The sequence below is a fragment of the Gopherus flavomarginatus genome, chromosome 4 (assembly GCF_025201925.1).
Source record: "Gopherus flavomarginatus isolate rGopFla2 chromosome 4, rGopFla2.mat.asm, whole genome shotgun sequence".
Taxonomy (NCBI): Eukaryota; Metazoa; Chordata; order Testudines; family Testudinidae; genus Gopherus; species Gopherus flavomarginatus.
In genome coordinates, this window is record NC_066620.1 from 127883083 (window position 1) to 127904945 (window position 21863).

Here is a 21863-nt window from a genome sequence, read left to right on the forward strand (position 1 = left end):
CCCCCCTCACCTTATATCTCTTATATCTTGGTACCAACACAACCACTACAACACTATATACATTTTTTATTGGATATTGTTATGAAATTGATCTAATAAAATATTACCTACCTGCCTTGTCTCTCTAGTATAATAGTTATTTATCCTGAAAGGCTGGTACAATTCAACAATGTAACGTGATTCTAGGGCTAGTGCGTTTAATTTTTAAGTCAAAGAATGAGGAAGGAGTTAAAATATATGACTTCTACTGTAACAAAGAAATATTTATTTTTCTTTTTGTAAAGTGCCAAACCTAGTTCAGGCACAATAAGGGGATTTCTAAAGCCCTGACGTAAAAGCAAAGTAAGCTTGCATGTTGAAAGCAGCAGCAGTTGTGCTCCCAGGTGTGGGCACCGGAGAGACACTGGGAATCCTACTCACATACCTCCGAGAAGAGAAACCAAAGCAAATGAGGAAGTAAATAAAAATATTCAGGCAGGCCACGTCTCAGGCTGTGAAAACAACAGGCTGGCCGGGTTGGTTATTCATTACCAAGAGCTAGAATGTGCCGAGAGGTTCACTGTTGATCACAGAGCAGGCACCCATATGGGACAAGAGAAAGAATTATCAGAAGCAGTACAACTTGGGAAGAGTCAACACTAAGATTTACTAATGATTCCTAATTATTTTTACATTTTTTTTCTTTTGGCAGGACAAAAAGATCAATGATTTTCTGTTGCTCCCAGATTTTGGCCCAAACACTTTCTTGTTTTGTTTTCTTAATCAGAAGAGGAAGCAAACAATTCATCCACATGCACTATTGTACTTTAATGCTCAGGTATCATTCCTGAGTCTGAAGCTGCCTGAAAGGAGCTCTCAGTGGGGCTCTGGAGAGAAAAGTTTCCAGCTGCAGCAAAGTTTATTTAATCTTGTACTAAAGGAGGAAAAATATCCTGCAAAGAACTAAACGGATGATAATGCAAAAGTATGTATAAAGATATTGCCACTTGGAAAAGAAAAGAGAAATAAGGAGAAGAAAAGAAGCCACAAAGAAACAGGAGCAGCATGGGGAACTTTTGCCGGAAACATTGCACTTGGATGGAACAGTGTGCCCCTTGGCTCTTCCAAGAGAGTGATGGCGGACAGGGAGAGAGATATAAGACGGGGATGGGCCAAGATAACCTGGGCTGGGTGAAAGATGACTGCCAGACAGAGAATACTTCTCAGATAACAACAAAGAAAGATGTAACTGGTATTCCTTTGCCCATACCCAAGAACCACCACAAGTTTGTAGCACTTTTTGATTATCAGGGCCGCACTAAGGAGGACCTGAGCTTCCAAGCTGGAGATAAACTAGAGGTGCTGGATACATCTCTGGAGGGCTGGTGGTATGCTAGCCTCCTCCTGGACAGTGCCTCAACACGGCCTAGACAGAAGCTCCGTGGCTACATCCCTGCCAACTATGTAGCTCCTGATCAGAGCGTTGAGGCTGAACCGTAAGTAACACACATCTAATGCTCAATCGTTTCCCTTGTTTTAACACAAGGATCAGATTGCCATATCCTTTGTCACACTGAATAGAACCTTGCTCCACATGTAGTCTCAGTGGTGCAAGGCACTATTTAATATGAATAAGGAGATCATAATTGAGCCCCAAATAAATAAAATAAGGCAAAGTATCCAGATGTTTGTTTCAGTCTAAATCGCTTCCCTTCCCCACGTGCCCTAATCACCTCCTTATAAAGTATGTGAGAGTGTTGGCAGGTCATAGCTGGTATAGGTAATTATTATGATTATTATTTATATATCAGTGCTAGGTGCTTTCCAAAGCACCATATATGCTAGGTGCTTTCCAAAGAGTAAGATGACAAGGTCTCTGCCCCCAAAGAGCTTGCAGTTTAAATAATTACAAGCTCACTACATTATTTAAAAGGCTAGGAAACTAAACATACCCTAATGTTTTGTGGGTGAATTTCTAAGGTATCTGTGATTGTTTCTACCTCATCATAGACGCAATGCATGGTGCTGTGTAAACACATCTCTGCCCTGTAGAGCTCAAAATTTGGCTTAAACTATGGTCTGGAAAAGGAAGAATGGGTGGCTATAGTAGTAAAGTAACATACCTTTGAAGTCTGACATGGTTTAACTCTCTTGAGTTGCTGCTGTACCAGCTTTATACCAGCTGAAGATTCTTTCATGTTGGGAGAACCCTCAAGTGACCAGTTCGGACAGGTGTAGGGTCCCTTTCTACCCTGGAGACCTTAGTGTCCAGGATTTGGCCCACTGTTGCTATCCCTATAGTCAATCAGACAGCACTTCCTCCATTCAGATTCAAAAGCCTCGCTTCAGGACCATCTGCAGAAATAGCATTTGTGTGGGGCTATCAGAGAAGTGCGTGTATGCTCACATTCAGCTCAGTCTGACCTCTGCTCTCTTTCAAGAACTGGTTTTCTGGCAAGATTTCCAGGATTTCTGTTTTTTTGCCACAGCTGGAAATACTGTGAAAACAACTTCAATTGTTTTTCAACTGAATCTCATTTATCCAAGTCCCTCTTATCTTTGTAATCTCCTCCAGCATGCATAATTTGCATTGAATAGCCCTTATTTGGAGTATCAAGATTTTTTTCTTTTACTGTTTTTTAAATTTTACCTCTCCACTTTTTCAAAAGAGAAAGAACATCAAGTTTTGTTATCCCTGTTTCTGCTTAAGAGTCTTTCCTCCAAAATATTTGCCAAGAATTTGAGTTAAGTAGGAGTTAAAAACAAAAACAAACAAGCACCAAAAAACCAGTCTGACATACAAAAAAAACTCCTTACAGACAGAAACTGGTAGACAAGGATCTGATACTCCTAATGTGAGAACAAGCAGAAAATTCCCCCAAACCACTTTATATCTCACAAAGAAGTATAGAGGGTGCAAACTTTTTTTCTACTCCTCACTTAAAAACAAAAGGGGTAGAGGTGAGGCTTAAAAGGTTAATGAAATGCCTATTAAATTAAAATGCAGTGATATGAACATATTCTGTTCCCAGGACTTAAAATAGAAATGTTGTGGGTCAGTCACTAACTTCCTTGTTAGCTTTTTTAATTTGTATTTTAATCTGGTTTACCTATCACTTGTTTATGGAGTTGTGTGCGGATGGGTATTTTTTAAACTTTTTCTATTATTTCTTCTGAGATTAGTATTTTCAAATCTCAACTTTGTAAACTAGTTTATATAATTTGATTCAGGCAAGATGTGCATCTAAAGAGAATAAGAGAAGCATTTTTTAAGGTGATCTCTGTTTGTGTAAGTCCTAACTACAGACATCTTTTGGGGATTAAGCAGTGATAATTCTATAAAAACAATGAGAAGTACAAGTTTGCCTTGCCAGTATTACATTATCAGGTTGGCCCATATGAGTCTGAATAGTATGTCAGCAGTAGGGAAAGAATACTGGTCTTTACTGATTGCAGGGCATAGCTAACATTCTTTAGAGCATTCCTGACAAAGGGCAGGATACCCCTACCTAAAGCAATAGAAGTTTATTTTCTGTTACACAAATTCAGGTGTCAAAATGTTTCAGATTGGCAAGATGTTACCAGGCAGAAATCTGTCTTACCTGTGAAGTGTGGGAGAAGTCTGAGTGTAGGAAAAAGAACATATAGCATATCTCTTGAGCACACTCCTTACTTAGCAACCAACTGCAACTGAGTGGCAGTATGGATTTGGAAAAGGCTGCTGTGTCATTCTGCTGTCACAGACATTGCAGTACATATGTATGTATTCGTGCCCCATGGGACAGGAAGGGTGGGACACTTTTCTGGTGTCATAAGAGTGTGTACACACGTGGCCATCATATCAGTTTATAAAATATATACCTACGTGCTGTATAGAGTACATTGAATTGTCTCTGCTGATACCTTGAGATTTGTCAGCAGCCTTTGTATTACTGACTACAAAATACTGTTGTTTTAGCCTTTGTCAACACATCGAAATTTTCTGACCAGCCATATTATAGACCCAGTCAGAGATTGACCAATTCAGTCTAAATGGTGCTGCTCTTTCATTTCTGACAGAAGGCAGAGTTGAGTAATTACACATCTGTCACGAGAGATCTTTTGTTCAGGTAACACAAGACTCCATTCTCTCTTCCTTCTTGTATGTATGCGGAACTATCCAGAGATGTAGGCTAGGTGAACTTTGGGGCCTTCAGTAGGACATTTGGCTATAGTTCCCCCTTTTACTGGGTCCAGACAATACAGTTGACTGCTTCTTCCCATTCTAGTCAAGATAGCACTTGGATGAAAGCTAGTTGGCTTTGAATCAGTCCCATTAAGTCTAAGGAAATGATGCTAGGTTGGAGTAAATAACCAGGGGAAATAGCAGAGATTATATACGCTTCCTCCAATTGGAAGAATTGGCCCATATTTTGTGACTCATTTTCACAAAGGGGAGCCTCAGCTATTTTAAGTGCTTAAATTGCAGGAATGGCCAAGAATGCCTTTTTCCATCTGTGCTTCTTTCCTAGCAGCAGACTCCTGCTTAGGGTTTCAGGATATTGTATGCAGGGGAAGAGTCTTAGATAAATTGTACAGCTCAAGAATATAATCAGATTAAGAACATAAGAATGGCTATACAGAGTCAGATTAATGGTCCATTTAGCCCAGTATCCTGTCTTCCTACAGTGGCAGGTGCCAGATGCTTCAAAGGGAATGAACAAAACAAGGTAATTATTGAGTGATCCATCAGCTGTTGTCAAGTCCCATGTTTTGACTGTCAGAAATTTAGGGACTAGCAGAGCATGGGGTTTCATCCCTGACCATCTTAGTTAATAGCCATTGATGGACTTGTCCTCCATTAATTTATCTAATTCTTTTTTGAACCCATTTATCGTTTTGGCCTTCACAACAGCACCTGGCACTGAGCTCCACAGGTTGACTGTGCATTGTGTGAAGTAGAACTACCTTACATTTATTTTAAATTGGCTGCTTATTAATCTCATTAGGTGATCCCCGGTTCTTGTGTTATGTGAAAGGGCGAATAACACTTCTCTGTTCACTTTCTCTGTAGCATTCATGATTTTATGGACCTCTATCATATCCCCTCTTTGTCATCTCTTTTTCTAAGATGAATAGTCCCAGACTTTTTAAGCTGTGCTCATAGGGAAGCTGTTCCATACCCCTCATCATTTTTGTTGTTCTTCTCTGTACTTTTTCAAATAATGTATCTTTTTTGAGCTGGGGTGACCTGAACTACTCATAATATTCAAGGCATGAGCATACCATGGATTTATACAATTGAATTGTGATATTTTCTGTCTTATTTTCTATCCCTTTCCTAACAGGCCCTAACATTCTGTTAGCTTTTTAGACTGTGCTGCACATTTCAGAGAACTATCCACAATTACCCCAAGATCTCTTTCTTGAGTGGTAATATCTAATTTAGACTTAATCATTTTATATGTATATTTAGAATTATATTTTCCAATGTGCATTATTTTGCACTTATCAATGTTGAATTTCATCTGCCATTTTGTTGCCTAGTCATCCATTTTTGTGAGATCCTTTTGCAATTCTTCACAGTTAGCCTTGGACTTAATCAGCTTGAGAAATTTTGTATCATCTCCAAACTTTGCCACCTCGCTGTTTATCTCCCTTTTTCCAGCTCATTTATGAATGTTGAACAGCACAGGTCCAAGTAGATATCCTTGGGGAAACCCTGCTGTTTACCTCTCTCCACTGTGAAAACTGGTCCTTTACTTATGCCCTCAGTTTTGTATCCTTTAACCAATTACTGATCCATGAAAAGACCTTGCCTCTTATCCCATGACTGCTTACTTTGTTTAAGAGCCTTTGGTGTGAGACCTTGTCAAATCCAAGTACACTAGATCAACTGGATCACCCTTTCTACATGCTAGTTGACACTATCAAAAGAATTCTAACAGATTGGTGAGGCATGATTTCCCTCTGCAAAAGTCATGTTGACTCTTCTTCAACATAGCTGTTCTTCTATAGTTTCAATCAATTTGCCCTCTACTGAAGTTACCAGCCTGTGACTGCCAGGATCACTTCTGGAGCCTTTAAAAAAAAAAAGTGTTACATTAGCTATCCTTCAGTGATCTGGTACATAGGCTGATTTAAGCAATATGTTACATACCACAGTTAATTCTGAAGTTTCATATTTCAGTCCCTTAAGAACTCTTTGGTGAATGTCATCTAGTCCTTTTGACTTATGACTGTTTGATTTATCAATTTGTACCACAACCTCCTCTACTGACACCTCAATCTGAGACAGTTCCTCATATTTGTCACCTGAAAAGAATGGCTCAGGTGTGGCAATCTCACTCCCATTCTCTGCAGTGAAGAATGATGCAAAGAATTCTTTTAGCTTCTCTACAATGGCTTTGTGTTCCTTGAGTCCTCCTTTTGCACCTTGATTGTCCAGTGCTCCAATGATTGTTTGGCAGGTTTCCTGCTTCTGATGTACTTACACAACATAACAGCATTTTTTTTCTGTCTTTTAGTAGTTGCTCTCCAAATTCTTTCTTAGTCTGTCTAATATTACTTTGATACTGATTTGAGGTATACATTTAGTTTGAGCCACTATTATAGTGTTTTTAAATAAATTCCATGCAGCCTGCAGGCGTTTCATTCTTGTGATTGTTTCTTTTAATTTACATTTAACTAGTTTCCTCATTTTTGTGTAGTTCCCCTTTATGCAGGGGCAGCTCCAGGCCCCAGCACACCAAGCGTGTGCTTGGGGCGGCATGCCGCGGGGGGCGCTCTGCTGGTCGCCGTGAGGGTGGCAGGCTGCTCTGATGGACCTCCCACAGGCGTACCTGCGGAGGGTCCACTGGTCCCGTGGCTTCGGTGGAGGATCCACAGGCAAGCCTGCGGGAGGTCCACTGGAGCCACGGGACCAGCAGACCCCCCGCAGGCACACCTGCGGGAGGTCCACCGGAGCTGCGGGACCGGCGATCGGCACAGCGCCCCCCTGTTGCATGCTGCCGTGCTTGGGGTGGCGAAATGACTAGAGCTGCCCCTGCCTTTATGAAGTTAATTGCTACTGTGGTGGTTTTCTTTGGTATTTTCCCCCTACGAGGATGTTACATTTAATTACATTATGGTCACTATTACTGAGCAGTTCTGCTGTATTCACCTCTTGGATGGATCCTGTGCTCCACTTAGGAGTAGAACAAGAATTGCCTCTCTCCTTGTGGGTTCCAGGACAAGATGTTCCAAGAAGCGGTCATTAATGGCATCTAGAAATTTTATCTCTACATTCCATCTTGAGGTAACATGTACCCAGTTAATATAGTTGAAAGCCCCCTTTATTATTATTTCTCTGTGTTTGTAGCCTCTCTGCTCTGAGTACTTCATAATCACCATCACCAACCTATATGTCAAATGCTTCGTGGATGACCGTAATGTTTCACTGAAATTTGTTGTTTTTTAAAACAGTCATTTAGAGATTGACTTTGCCACTCTTATTCATACTGTGTGGTACCTTACCACATAGGTAATCCCCATTAATTCTCATCCTACAGACAGGAAGGATGGTCCAGTGATTAGTGCCCTAGCCTTGGACTTTGTTTGTTTAAGTCCTACCGCACAGTCTTCCTGTGTGACTATGTATTTTGTGAGGTGAAATACACTGAAGATTGTGCTTAAATATGGTAGTGATAGGCTCCATGTAAATACCAAAGATAGATAGAAAGAGTGGGGCCCTTAAATTTTATATGGACCTTTTAATTTAACCCCTTCATTACTGATCTTCTACTTCATGTGCAGTGCTCCTTATACTAACAGCATTCTGTTGCTATCAATGGAATATTAGGGTTTACCTGGTATGTTTGGAGAGGGGTGTGTTCTATTAGGCTGTACTTGGAATGCTTAGTACTTATCAAATAGTTAAAGATAAATAAATGCCTATTAAGACGTAGTTGCACATGATCCATATGCTACTGGTAGTACAATAAGTTATGTTATCTCACTTCATGAGGAGTTAAATGCATAGCAGTGTAAACATTACACTAAACTTCTTATGTAGTAGGCCAAGTCCAGGAACACTGCCTGAATAGCAGGAGAAGTGATGGGGAAAAAGATCTAAAGTACCCTTTTGAAGCTCCAATACACTCTTCCACTTGTGGAGGATCCAAACTGTGGCTGATACTCTGGCCTCAACTCTAAGGAGCTGAGCTTTGTACTGTGTAATGTGTATGCATCCCTATTTCCCCCCAAAAATAGTCTCTTTACCTTCTTCTGAAGGAAGAATGCACTAGCTCCTTTAGCTAGGGGAACTTCCATGGCTACAGTACTGTGCTGGATTTGCCATCACATAATTAACAAAGCATAGGGATTTTTTATGTTAATATGGGTTAGTGTCACCGGGTGCTCCACTCACTGTTTGGGTGGAGCTTCCTCCTAGTCACTCTGGGGATTGGCTCTCAAGGTGGATGCCCCCTTCTGTTGTTTGTCTCTCCATCTCTCAGGTCTGTGGCCCCTCTCTCAGTCCAGACACTGCAGTATCCTCTCCATGACTTAGCCCTCTGGCCAGGTTACTTAATGTTTCCCCCACTTCCAGGGTACGTCCTTCAATTCTCTGTCACCCACACAGTGACCCAGGCAGTCTTCCTGTTTATGGCCTGTGCCTGGTCTATGCAATGCCTTTTGTGGCTGGCAGGGGAACCCAGTCCCACCTTCTACTCCACGTTCCAGTCCAGGGACCCTCAATCTAGCAGATATGGGTATCCTTTCCCAGTCCTTACTAATCCTTCCTTGGACTGCTTCCTAAATCTCCTGGTTCCCCTCCTTTCTCTGGGAGTACCAGCTCCCAAACCCTCCTCCCTCTTCCTAAGAGGTGACTTCCCTTTCCTAGCGGTAGCCCTCTTTCTGTTATCAGCTCCACCTGTTCCCACACAGCGGAGCTTCCCCTCATTATGGTTTCCTATCAGCCTTCAGTCCAATAAGTTAATTGGCCCACCTGGCCTCCATTAAATCCTTCAAGGCGAGTGTGAGGTGGACACCCATTCACAGTCAGAGAGAGATTTGTGTTAACATTTCTGCTAGGTTCTGTGCCTCTAGCATATGGATGTGTATGCCCAGTGCTAAGTTTGTTTTCTTTGGCTTGTCACTTGATTTTTATTAAAAACACCTGTTCTTGTAAAAAGATGGGAATTCCTCCAACATTTTGTTTGGCTGGAGAGTCACAAAACAATCAGTGCAGTAGGCAGCTTTTAAAGGGAGGAAACTGACTAGTTATGTGGCCTTTGAAAATGCACAAGGACCGACCCATTAATTTGTTTGTGTTTAGGGCACAGCAGAGTGGAATTTCCCCTCCATGTCAAAATGGTCCAGTATGCTAGCCATCTGATATCCATTAATGGGAGATGAGCAAAAGTCTTCAAAAATTTAAGAGTCATGGGGGAGGGATAGCTCAGTGGTTTGAGTATTGGCCGGTTAAACCCATGGTTGTGAGTTCAATCCTTAAGGGGGCCACTTAGGGATCTGGGGCAAAATCAGTACTTGGTCCTGCTAGTGAAGGCAGGGGGCTGGACTCCATGACCTTTAAAGGTCCCTTCCAGTTCTAGGAGATAGGATATCTCCATTAATTTATTTTATTGTATCACATTTCAACAATTGCTAAGAAATTGTAAGCAGTGCCCAATGAAGAGTGGATCAGCTACTTTGGTCCTGTGACCTGAAGGGATCCACAAGGTTTAGAGCATGCAGTCGCTTCCCTTTTTTCCTGTCTCCTCCCATTCAGGCCCTTACAGTTGTTTGTTTGGTTGCTTATTTCATCATTAGTCCATTTCTGATTAGGAGGCTAGAGGGCTTTCCAAAGTAGGGTTTTTTGAGACCTGGATTTCACTCTGCCTGAGTATACTTTGTATTACGAGGTAGAGCATGCTCTCTATGACAAGTCACCTGCTGCAGTGCTTGAATAAGCCTTTCAGTATTTTACTTCTTTGTGCATCTCGGTCTATGCTCAAAATAACTATCTAGCCAGGGTTTCATATTTGTAGTTGGAATGTGCTGGAGAGAAGTTTTTTCTATTCTATCTGATCAAAGTCTTCACCCTGAACATTACTCTTCTGGAATTCAAGAAATGAAACATTAAATAAATTTAAAAAACTCAGAGATCTATTCTATCTTTGTAAAAGAAGGTCCTACTTGAAGCTGGATGTCAATTGTGCAGAAGAAAACAGCAATTTTAATAGATTTCTAGATGGGAGACCAGAAAGCTGAACTAAAGTATAGAAATGTCCCTGACAAAGAGTATATTCTCTCTCTCTCTTTTGCACTGTGTTGACTGTTTTTCTGCACTGTAAACAGGAGCCATAGTAACGCAAATTCACCTGCTCTTGTTTCATTAGCACCAGTTGTTTTAACTAAACAAGAAAACGACATAGTGAAAATTATTATGGACAACAAATACTGCCCAGCTGTAGAGTTAATTTTAATGACCCAAAAAATCAAGCCGTGCGAGTGGCAGTGCTACAGAGAAACCTTTGTTTCTTAGAAAAAGGCTAGAGTCTCATTATGGGTCTTCCCTACTCCCCTCTTTCTCATAAAGGGTCCATTCACTATTTATCTAACATAAATTGTATTATATCCATTCATCCCAACACCAGAGACACAACGGAGTGCTATGTTAGGGGAAATAAATCCAAGTGCATGCAAAGGAACAGATCTAACAAGTTAAATCCAATTTGAAAGCTATTACCAGTTCCACAGATATTGCCTATACTGACTTTCCCCAAACTTTTGAAAGCTGAATCCCTGTCCCCCCCACCTCCATCTGGATAATGAATCCAATGTGTGCATCCTTGCACTAATCCCATCCTGTATTGCTAAAGGTTTACCCAAAATGAGCAACCTCTCAGAAATGATTTTGCAGATTTTCATAATATGGTACTTTTCCTTTCTTAGACAATGTGAGAAGTGAAATAGTTAACAATGTTAAATATCATATCAACGGAATTAGCAAATGTTGAAATGTGCGGGATAGATCAAGATTAGAGCTATTGTTTCAGGATCTCTGGAAACTCAGGCAAATGTTAGTGCCTTGGTTAGACTTGGATCACAAAGTTTTCTGCACAACAAAACCAGCTAGAGATTCTCTTTGAAATGGAAGCTGATACACTGCGGAAAACTTGAAAAACTTGTCGGTATTCCCCAAAAAACCTGGCTAGTCCTTTGCACACCACACTTTATAAAACACTGCCTTATACTTAAAAAGGGAATGCCACTAAGACCAGCAACATTTCTAGAGCTGAAATGATTTTTTTTCCGTGTTCATATCATACCTATTCCAGATGTAGTCTCCCATAATATTTATCACTGTAGTAAATATTTATAATTGTAAAGACTGCATAAAAGCTCTAAAATCTTAGTCCCTTGCTCCAATGATGACATACTTTAAATACATTTGGTAATATAAAGTCTATGCAAATTTAAAGCTGAGATGATGAAGATCCATGAAAGAATTAGATTAACTTGAGCAATAAAGCATGGAAGGGTGTGCACTGCAGAGCTATAATCAGATGCTTTGGGAGTGACTTGCCATTGTGTCCTCAATCAACTGAAACGCTTGACATTGGGACCACCATGCATGGCTTTGAGTGCCATATTGTGATAAAAATGGGACTGTGGTAGAAAAAGGCCCTTAAAATAGATACTTTGTAAATGACTTTAAAGCCTGTTGTCTTGCAGTCATGTTATAGTGTACTTAACTGTACTTTTCATAACACAATTTGATTCAGTCAGGACAGAATACTGTCTTACAGTGAATGTGTGTAACAGCAAAATAATGAAGGAGTTAATATAGCAACTGAATAACTGTCCCAGGTTGCTGTTTCCATAGAGGTGGTTTTGGAACAAATTGATAAATTAAACAGTAATAAGTCACCAGGACTAGATGGTATTCACCCAAGAGTTCTGAAGGAACTCAAATACGAAATTGCAGAACTACTAACTGTGGTATGTAACCTATCACGTAAATCAGCCTCCATACCAGATGACTGGAGGATAGCTCTGTACGCTGCTCACGCCCTGAGCACTGGCTCCACAGTTTCCATTGGCCAGGAACCATCCAATGGGAGCTGCGGGGATGGCACCTGCGGATATGGGCAGTATGCAGAGTCCCCTAACTGCCCCTGCACCTAGGAACTGGAGGGGGGGACATGTCACCACTTCTGGGAGCCACGAGGAGCCAGGCCCGGCAGGGAGCCTGCCTTAGCCTCGCTGCGCCATGGACTAGAGGCTGCCTGAGGTAAGCACCGCCCGGCTGGAGCCTACAACCCAAACCCCTTCCACACCCCAATTCCCTGCCCCAGGTCAGAACCCCTTACATACCCTAACTCCCTCCTAGAGCCTGCACCCCAACCCCTTGCCCCAGGCCTGAGCCCCCTTCCACAGCCAAACTCCCTCCTGGAGCCCTCACCTCCTCCTGCACCCAATCTTCCTGTCCCAGCCTGGAGCCTGATCCTGCACCCAAACCCTTCATCCACAGCCCCACCCCAGAGCCTGCATCCTTAGCCCAGAGCCCTCACCCCTTCTCACACCCCAACTCCCTGTCCCAGCCCAGAGCCTCCTCCCATACCCCACGCTTCTCATTTGTGGCCCCAACCTGGAGCCCGCACCCACAGCCAGAGCCCTTATCTCCTTCTGCACCACAATCCCCCTACCCGAGCCTCATGCAAGTGAGTTGGGGTGGAGAAGAGCGAGCGATGGAGGGAGGGGGGATGGAGTGAGCAGGGGTGGGAACTCAGAGAAGGGGCAGGGCAAGGGTATTTGGTTTTGTGTGGTTAGAAAGTTGGCAATCCTACTCTTAAGCAAAGTAAGCAGTCATGGGATAAGATGGAAGGTCCTCTCCTGGATCAGTAACTAGTTAAAAGATATGAAACAAAGTTTAGGAATAAATGTTCAGTTTTTACAGTAGAGATGTAACTAGAGAGGTCCCTCAAGGAACAAACAAATAACAAAACCCCTTTATAGTTGGGGGAAGGTTGGCTTGGTAGGCCTAGCTGCCTGTTTTTTTTTCAGCTTCCATAGAAACGGGGTGTTGTATTACAATAGCTTCAGTGATAATACATTTTGGGTGATATCACTGATAAATTCTTATGCCAGATATTGAATAATAGCAGTTACTGTGACTCAGTTTTTGTCTTTGATGCTGTTTTTTGTTTCTGGATGTGTGTGTGTGTAACACAAGGAATAAATACATACTGAAAAAATTAACTAAATTGAGACTGTAGAAACTGAAGAGTCATTCTTTTGTTTATTACTTCAAGCCACCTACTCATTCACAGACCAGAAGGAGGGAAAGACCAAAGGCAGACTGGCTGGAACATTGCAAAATTATTTATTCCTGCTTGTGGGTACAAGCCAAGATTTTCAGAAAATGTGTGTGGAAATCCTAAATCCAAATTTTAGGCAATAAATAAGTGCGCTGATTTTTCAGATGTGACGAGCAGCCAGCAGATCCCAAGGATAGATCAGAATATGGCTGAGAGTAATTTTACAGATATCATTTTATACATTATATGTACTAATATATAGTTAGGATACAGATTAATGGGTACTATGAAATCATTTTAGTACATCATACTACATCCTTTTAATTGTCTAGATATTGCAAAACTGTTGTGGACTTTAACCTGAAAATAGACTGGGAGAAGATGTATTATTAACTATAATTTCAATTTTGTTGATAATCAGTATTTCTTAGTTGTGTGTATATGAATGTGGTGGACGTACTGCAGAGATGAGTGCTTTGCTTGGTGTTTATATATATAAAAAGAGAAAAGCGAGATATCCATTAACACATGTAAAAGTTATTTTAAGATAGAGAACACAGTTTTAAGTAATTACTGAATGATATTCTACAGTCTCTTTTATTCAGTGACCTTTGTTGTATTAAGCGTTAATACAAGGTAAATGGTTTAAAGTTAAAGTTTATTCTACTACCTAAAGATTTTGTAAAAGAAAAGTAATGTTAAATATTCAGCATTCAGATTCAAGTATAACTGCAAAGGATTGAAATAAAAATTATCAGGAATTTAGAAGGAAAATTGCTATAAGCTTCTCAATTCTCCATACTATAAGTGAGAAGAGTCCAGTATTTTGAATTTTTATAAGATCATAAACATTTTTTCCAAAGGAAATAAACCTAATTTCAGGTAACAATCAACTGAACCTTACCTCTCATTATTTGTTTAACCTGGTAGAATTATAAAGAACCTCTCTGTATTGGTAACACACAATATACCCAGTCATGAGCAGTTAAAATTGTGAACTTGAGTCATTGGCTGACTTTTCTAAATCTCCACATTTGGTTAGTCTCAGGACGTGACAGCAGAGTCCTTTTGTGCAGAGAGATCTCATTTATTTCACTGGAAAGTACTGCACAATCTGACTTAGTCATTATGCCTATTTAATTATTTGCATTCCTTTGACAGAGGAATTTCCTACAGTAATTCCAGTTAATATGCCCTCACAAAAGCAACTGTTGTGTATTAGTGTTCCCCAAGACACTGCATCTCCTTATACTAGCACTGTAAATTATACACTAGCCCAACTTTTCAAACCTAGTTGCTGAAAAACAGATTCCTAAACCCATATTCAAGGCCTTTAAATTGAAGTGTCATGACTTTCACAAGTGCTTAGAGCTCACAAATCAGAGAGAGCCGCAGGTGTTCAGCACCCTTAGAAGCCTCACTTTGGGCCCCTAAGTTTGAAAAATATTGACATGTCTGGAGGTCATAAAATCTAGCTCTTCTATAATGCTTTTCCTCAGTGGATCTCCAAGTGCTTTACAAAGGTAGTCAATATCATTACCCCCATTTTACAGATGGGGAAATTGAGGCACAGGGAAGGAAATGACTTGGTTAATGTAGGTGTTGGGAGGGGGTTCCCTTTACACTTCTTCCAAATAAGAGAGTGAAAGGATTTCTTATTGTTTTATCTTTTCCCAAGTACCAACAGGAATATGAATGCTAACAGCTGAGAATATGAAACAGTTGTAAACACAGATGAACAGGTAGCTTATTTATCCAGAAAGGATTACTCATTGTTTTCCCACATTACTACCTGAATGACAATTTGAGTATCCATGAAAGATAATTACTACTTTTGTGAATATTCACCCAGGGAGACAATTATATCTTGATCATAGCTTAACATTGTAATAATCTGACAAATCACACATTTTTGAATATCAAGATACCACAAACAATCTTCTCTTACTTTTATTATATAGCTGCTAGGGAACCTGGAGTGTTAGTTATTTGCTGGAGAACCTGGAGGCCGGTCTTCAAAATCAGTTAGGGTGGCCAACTATCTCATTTGTGAAAACTGGACACTGAGCACCAGAAACTCCCTTGCTCCATCTCTTTCCCTTGAGGCTCCACCCTCTACCCCTCTTCCCCCTCTCACTCGCTGCTCTCTCTACCACCCTCCCCTGCCAGCTGAGCAGGGCTCTAAGGGTGGAGGGGGGCGTGGGGCAAGACATTGGAGAGAGAGAGCAGCACTCCGAGGTTGGAGGTGAGTGGGGTAGGATGGGGAGGGAAAGCTGTGCTCTGGGGGATGGGGTACTGCTGGTATCTCAAATGCTCCATGGTTTCTCCAGCAGCAGCAGCTGCTGCTGCTTTCTCGCCCTCTTCTCCTCCACCCGCACACACACACACCGACCAAAGACAGAGACCAGTTACCACAAGTAACCAAACTTTTAGTGTGTCAGCACTGCTAACCGGACACTGCCAAGTTCCCCTTTCTACCAGACTTTCGGGTCAAAGAACGGACACCTGGCAACCCTATAATCAGTCTGGAAACCACCCTTGTAGAAACACTGCTTTCTAACAGATAACTTATTACGCTCAGTTTGGAGTTTGCCACTGAGTTGAGGAAATATGCTGTAACTCACTGGACTGGTGGAAGAACTGGAACTGCCTTGAATTCTCAGATTACACAGTTCTTCCTTAATAACAGAGATGAGAAAAGGAGTGTTCTGATTGCCAGGGTTCATAATTCCTCCATATTATATACTGGATGATTATTCTAGTGGGATCTGAGAGGGGATCTGGCTCTGTCCATGCTACTGGAAATAAGACTAGAAAGGATGTGTATACAGAGGGGAGTTCTGCATAATGACAGATGGCAAAATCTGACCCAACAAATTATTTAATACAGTTTTTGTGTGTATAAAGTCACTGTCATACATGTACATAATTCTTAGCTCCTACTGCTGGGTTTGGCTACATGTATTGCTTTTTTTTTTTTAAACAACTAGATGTTGACGTCTGTTTTTTAATCCCCCAACCTTATAAATGCTCTTTATGGTTTTAAAGGAATCTTTATCACAAGGGATTTACTTTCAGGCTTTTCTGGTACCTCTTCTATAGAGACATCAGGGAAAAACCTTACCTGCCTCCAAGGGGTGTGGCCTCTTGTAGGGCAGCACTTACCTCCAGCGGCTCCCAGTTGGTGGCACAGCAAAGCTAAGGCAGGCTCCCTGCCTACCCTGGCCCCACGCCACTCCCGGAAGGACCAACGCGCCCCTGCTGTACCCACTCGGCTGGAAGGGAGGGTGGAGGGGGCATGGCTCCATGTGCTGGTCCTCTGCAAGCACTGCCCCCACAGCTTCCATTGGCCACAGCTACCTGATCTAGGCCAATGGGAGCTATGGGATCGGTGCTTGCAGGCAGGAGCAGCGCGCAGATGCAGACTCCTGCCCCCGGTCCCCAGGGCCATGCTGGCCGCTTCTGGAAGTGGCATGGGGCCTGGGTAGGCAGGGAGCCTGTGCCACTGGAGATTAGGGTGACCAGATGTCCCGATTTTATAGGGACAGTCCCAATTTTTGGGTCTTTGTCTTATATAGGCTCCCATTACCACCCCCCTCTTCCCAATTTTTCACATTTGCTGTCTGGTCACCCTACTGGAGATTGTGATAGACTGGGAGATCCTCTAGGATCAAGCAGTCGACCGCGATCGACCGGTTGGTGACTACTGGCCTAATGCATCCATCTCTTTCCATTTACTGTCTAGGAGCCTAGATGCTAATGTTGGCTTTGTGAATCCCAGTATGTTCCTGTAATTTTCTAGGTGTCTAAGAATCAGGCACCAAGATGCTGAGCATCAGAACACCTAACTCCTTTTGTGCAGTGTAAACGTCCGCTGTTGGGGTTCGCCCCTCTCTGGGGCAGCTGGGAACCAGGCCGCCTCACTACATGGGGCAACAAACGACAGTTCAGGGCTCAGACCCTCAGGCAGGGGCTGAGCAACCAGTTCAGTAATTTAAGCCCAGGCCCTAGATCAGGGTGAGGCAACAAACAATAGTTCAGGGCTCAGATCCTCAGGCAGGGGCTGAGCAATCAGTTCAGTATTTTAAGCCCAGGCCCTTGGTCAGGGTGGGACAGTGAACAACAGTTCAGGGCTCAGATCCTCAGGCAGGGGCTGAGGAACCAGTTTATTCATAGATTCATAGACTCTAGGAGTGGAAGGGACCTCGAGAGGTCATCGAGTCCAGTCCCCTGCCAGGACCAAATATTGTCTAGACCATCCCTGATAGACATTTATCTAACCTACTCTTAAATATCTCCAGAGATGGAGATTCCACAACCTCCCTAGGCAATTTATTCCAGTGTTTAACTACACTGACAGTTAGGAACTTTTTCCTAATGTCCAACTCAAATCTCCCTTGCTGCAGTTTAAGCCCATTGCTTCTTGTTCTATCATTAGAGGCTAAGGTGAACAAGTTTTCTCCCTCCTCCTGATGACACCCTTTTAGATACCTGAAAACTGCTGTCATGTCTCTTCTCAGTCTTCTCTTTTCCAGACTAAACAAACCCAATTCTTTCAGCCTTCCTTCATAGGTCATGTTCTCAAGACCTTTAATCATTCTTGTTGCTCTTCTCTGGACCCTCTCCAATTTCTCCACAGCTTTCTTGAAATGCGGTGCCCAGAACTAGACACAATACTCCAGTTGAGGCCTAACCAGTGCAGAGTAGAGCGGAAGAATGACTTTTCGTGTCTTGTTTACAACACACCTGTCAATACATCCCAGAATCACGTTTGCTTTTTTTGTAACAGTATCACACTGTTGACTCATATTTAGCTTGTGGTTCACTATAACCCCTAGATCTCTTTCTGCCATACTGCTTCCTAGACAGTCTCTTCCCATTCTGTATGTGTGAAACTGATTGTTCCTTCCTAAGTGGAGCACTTTGCATTTGTCTTTATTGAACTTCATTCAGTTTACCTCAGACCATTTCTCCAATTTGTCCAGATCATTTTGAATTTTGACTCTGTCCTCCAAAGCAGTTGCAATCCCTCCCAGTTTGGTATCATCTGCAAACTTAATAAACTTACTTTCTATGCCAACATCTAAGTCGTTGATGAAGATATTGAACAGAGCCGGTCCCAAAACAGACCCCTGCGGAACCCCACTTGTTATACCTTTCCAGGTTTGGGAGCCATTAATAACTTCTCTCTGAGTATGGTTATCCAGCCAGTTATGCACCCACCTTATAGTAGCCCCATCTAAATTGTATTTGCCTAGTTTATCAATAAGGATATCATGTGAGACTGTATCAAATGCCTTACTAAAGTCTAGGTATACCACATCCACCGCTTCTCCCTTATCCACAAGACTCGTTATCCTATCAAAGAAAGCTATCAGATTGGTTTGACATGATCTGTTCTTTACAAATCCATGCTGGCTATTCCCTATCACCTTACCACCTTTCAAGTGTTTGCAGGTGATTTCTTTAATTACTTGCTCCATTATCTTCCCTGGCACAGAAGTTAAACTAACTGGTCTGTAGTTTCCTGGGTTGTTTTTATTTCTCTTTTTATAGATAGGCACTATATTGGCCCTTTTCCAGTCGTCTGGAATCTCTCCCGTCTCCCATGACTTTCCAAAGATAATAGCTAGAGTCTTAGATACCTCCTCTATTAACTCCTTGAGTATTCTAGGATGCATTTCATCAGACCCTGGTGACTTGCAGGCATCTAACTTTTAACTTGCTCTTTTTTTATTTGATCTTCTAAACCTACCCCCTTCCCATAAGCATTCACTATGTTAGACATTCCTTCAGACTTCTCAGTGAAGACCGAAACAAAGAAGTCATTAAGCATCTCTGCCATTTCCAAGTTTCCTGTTACTGTTTCTCCCTCCTCCCTGAGCAATGGGCCTACCCTGTCCTTGGTCCTCCTCTTGCTTCTAATGTATTGATAAATAGTCTTCTTGTTTCCCTTTATTCCCATAGCTAGTTTCAGCTCATTTTGTGCCTTTGCCTTTCTAATCTTGCCCCTGCATTCCTGTGTTGTTTGCCTATATTCATCCTTTGTAATCTGACCTAGTTTTCATTTTTTATATGACTCCTTTTTATTTTGTAGGTCATGCAAGATCTCGTGGTTAAGCCAAGGTGGTCTTTTGCCACATTTTCTATCTTTCCTAACCATCGGAATAGCTTGCTTTTGGGCCCTTAATAGCGTCCCTTTGAAAAACTGCCAACTCTCCTCAGTTGTTTTTCCCCTCAGTCTTGATTCCCATGGGACCTTACCTATCAGCTCTCTGAGCTTACCAAAATCCGCCTTCCTGAAATCCATTGTCTCTATTTTGCTGTACTCCCTTCTATCCTTCCTTAGAATTGCAAACTCTATGATTTCATGATCACTTTCACCCAAGCTTCCTTCTACTTTCAAGTTCTCAACTAGTTCCTCCCTATTTGTTAAAATCAAGTCTAGAACAGCTTCCCCCCAAGTAGCTTTTTCAACCTTCTGAAATAAAAAGTTGTCTGCAATGCAGTCCAGGAACTTATTGGATAGTCTGTGCCCCGCAGTGTTATTTTCCCAATATATATCTGGATAGTTGAAGTCCCCCATCACCACCAAATCTTGGCCTTTGGATGATTTTGTTAGTTGTTTAAAAAAGCCTCATCCACCTCTTCCACCTGGTTAGGTGGCCTGTAGTAGACTCCTAGCACGACATCACCTTTGTTTTTTACTCCTTTTATCCTAACTCAGAGACTCTCAACACTTCCGTCTCCTATGTCCATCTCCACCTCAGTCCAAGTGTGTACATTTTTAATATATAAGGCAACACCTCCTCCCTTTTTCCCCTGTCTATCCTTCCTGAGCAAACTATACCCATCCACACCAACATTCCAATCATGTGTATTTTCCCACCAAGTTTCATTGATGCCAACAATGTCATAGTTGTATTTATTTATTAGCACTTCCAGTTCTTCCTGCTTATTACCCATACTTCTCGCATTTGTATATAGGCATCTAAGATACTGGTTTGATCTTGCCTCCCAGTTTTGCCCTGACCCTCCTTTCTCTCTACCATTATAGTCCACGCTCCCTCTTGTTTCTGACCCATCTCCCAGGTCTTCATGTTCCCCACTTACCAGTGGGCTTTGCTCACCTGTCCCCGTTGAACCTAGTTTAAAGCTCTCCAGTATTTTAAGCCCCGGTCCTAGGTCAGGATGGGGCAACAAACAATAGTTCAAGGCTCAGACCCTCAGGCAGGGGCTGAGCAAACAGTTCAGTATATTAAGCCCAGGCTCCTGGGCCTGAGCGTCAGGGCGAGGGGGAGACTGCCACCCTTGAGTGGGGTGGCAGGGGGACACAGGCCTGCCCACTCCTCTACATCCCAGCCCGGGGCCCTAACAGAGGCAGGCAGCCTGCTGCTGTGTCAGTGGGGATCCTGGCTGCAACACACTGACATTGGTTCTGGGTGTGCTGCAGCCAGATTAGGGTCGGCTGCCCCCGGGCTACTTCCAACCTCCTCCTCTACCGGTACCTCTGTCTCGGTGGTGTCTTCCGCAGCGTCCCACACCATGGGCTCCTCAGGATACTGAGTGAGGGGTAAACTGGGCAACTCCTTGGGGTCCTTTTGTACAGGCTGGCCTAGGGGCTTTTCCAGCGCCTGGTCAGCATCCAGGCTCCGCAGGTACGGCCAGTCCTCGGATAGGTTGCAGGCGGCAGGGGTCTCCCCAGTGGGAGCTAGGGCACCAGCATCTGGCCTCTCCAGCAGCCAGGCAGCTTCTGAGCCCCGGGGCTGGGCTTTTATACTTCCTGCCCTGCACCTTGACCTCTGGGGGGCGGGCACAGGCTCCTGCGGCTCCGCCCACTTTGGCGTCTGCAAGGTCTCATCCCTCTCTGGGGCAGCTGGGAGCCAGGCCGCCTCATCCAGGCATTCATTCCCCACCCCTCTTCTGAGGAAGAAGGGCCAACAACAATGAACTCTATAGGAACCTGAATACTGCAGCATATTTGAATGTGTAAATATTCTCCGGTGCTTAGGATATTATGTACATAAATATACATATATTAATAATTAAAATTTAATTCGAACTGCACTTTTTAAGGCAAACTGAACAATCCAGCTATTTCAATATCAGTGAAGCTAATCATTTAAAACTAGTCTGGACAATGCATTGAAGATCATACCATAGGAAATAATCTTATATTGCGAAGTACCAGTCACTCAGTTCCTTGCTGAAAGTTTCCTTTAAGATGCAAGATTCCAATTTCAGATGTTTCTTTTTTCTGTGCAGTAATAGATTTCTTCTGTTATCTTAAATTGGTAAGGTTACAAGTGACTTACCCAACCCTACTTTGTGCAAGGATACTGTGTTATTTTGTACACAATGTTTCTTCTTCTTCAAAAAGTGAGGACTTTAAAGCAAATAAAATTACATGAAATGACAGATGAATTATATGAAAAATGAATGGAACTGTTAATTAGTCAGATGATTGCAAACATAGTTTAAAGAACAAGATTGATTTATGGGAGAAGATAATATTCCAATTCAAACTAGTTGCAAGAGACACTTTGACTTGGCTGCTACTTCTAGGAATCATATGTGAATTTCTATAAATTATGATGATAA

At 42.4% G+C, this 21863-nt stretch overlaps 1 protein-coding gene across 1 annotated transcript in view; it reads left to right on the forward strand.

The window, feature by feature from the left end:
- The first annotated feature begins 519 nt into the window (after positions 1–519).
- The window catches only part of FRK (fyn related Src family tyrosine kinase), a 68416-nt gene continuing 47072 nt past the window's right edge, over positions 520–21863 (forward strand). Inside the window, exon 1 of the mRNA XM_050949702.1 lies at positions 520–1475. Within this exon, the coding sequence (XP_050805659.1) occupies positions 1045–1475 (431 nt within the window). The 5' untranslated portion in view covers positions 520–1044. The remainder of the gene's footprint in view (positions 1476–21863) is intronic.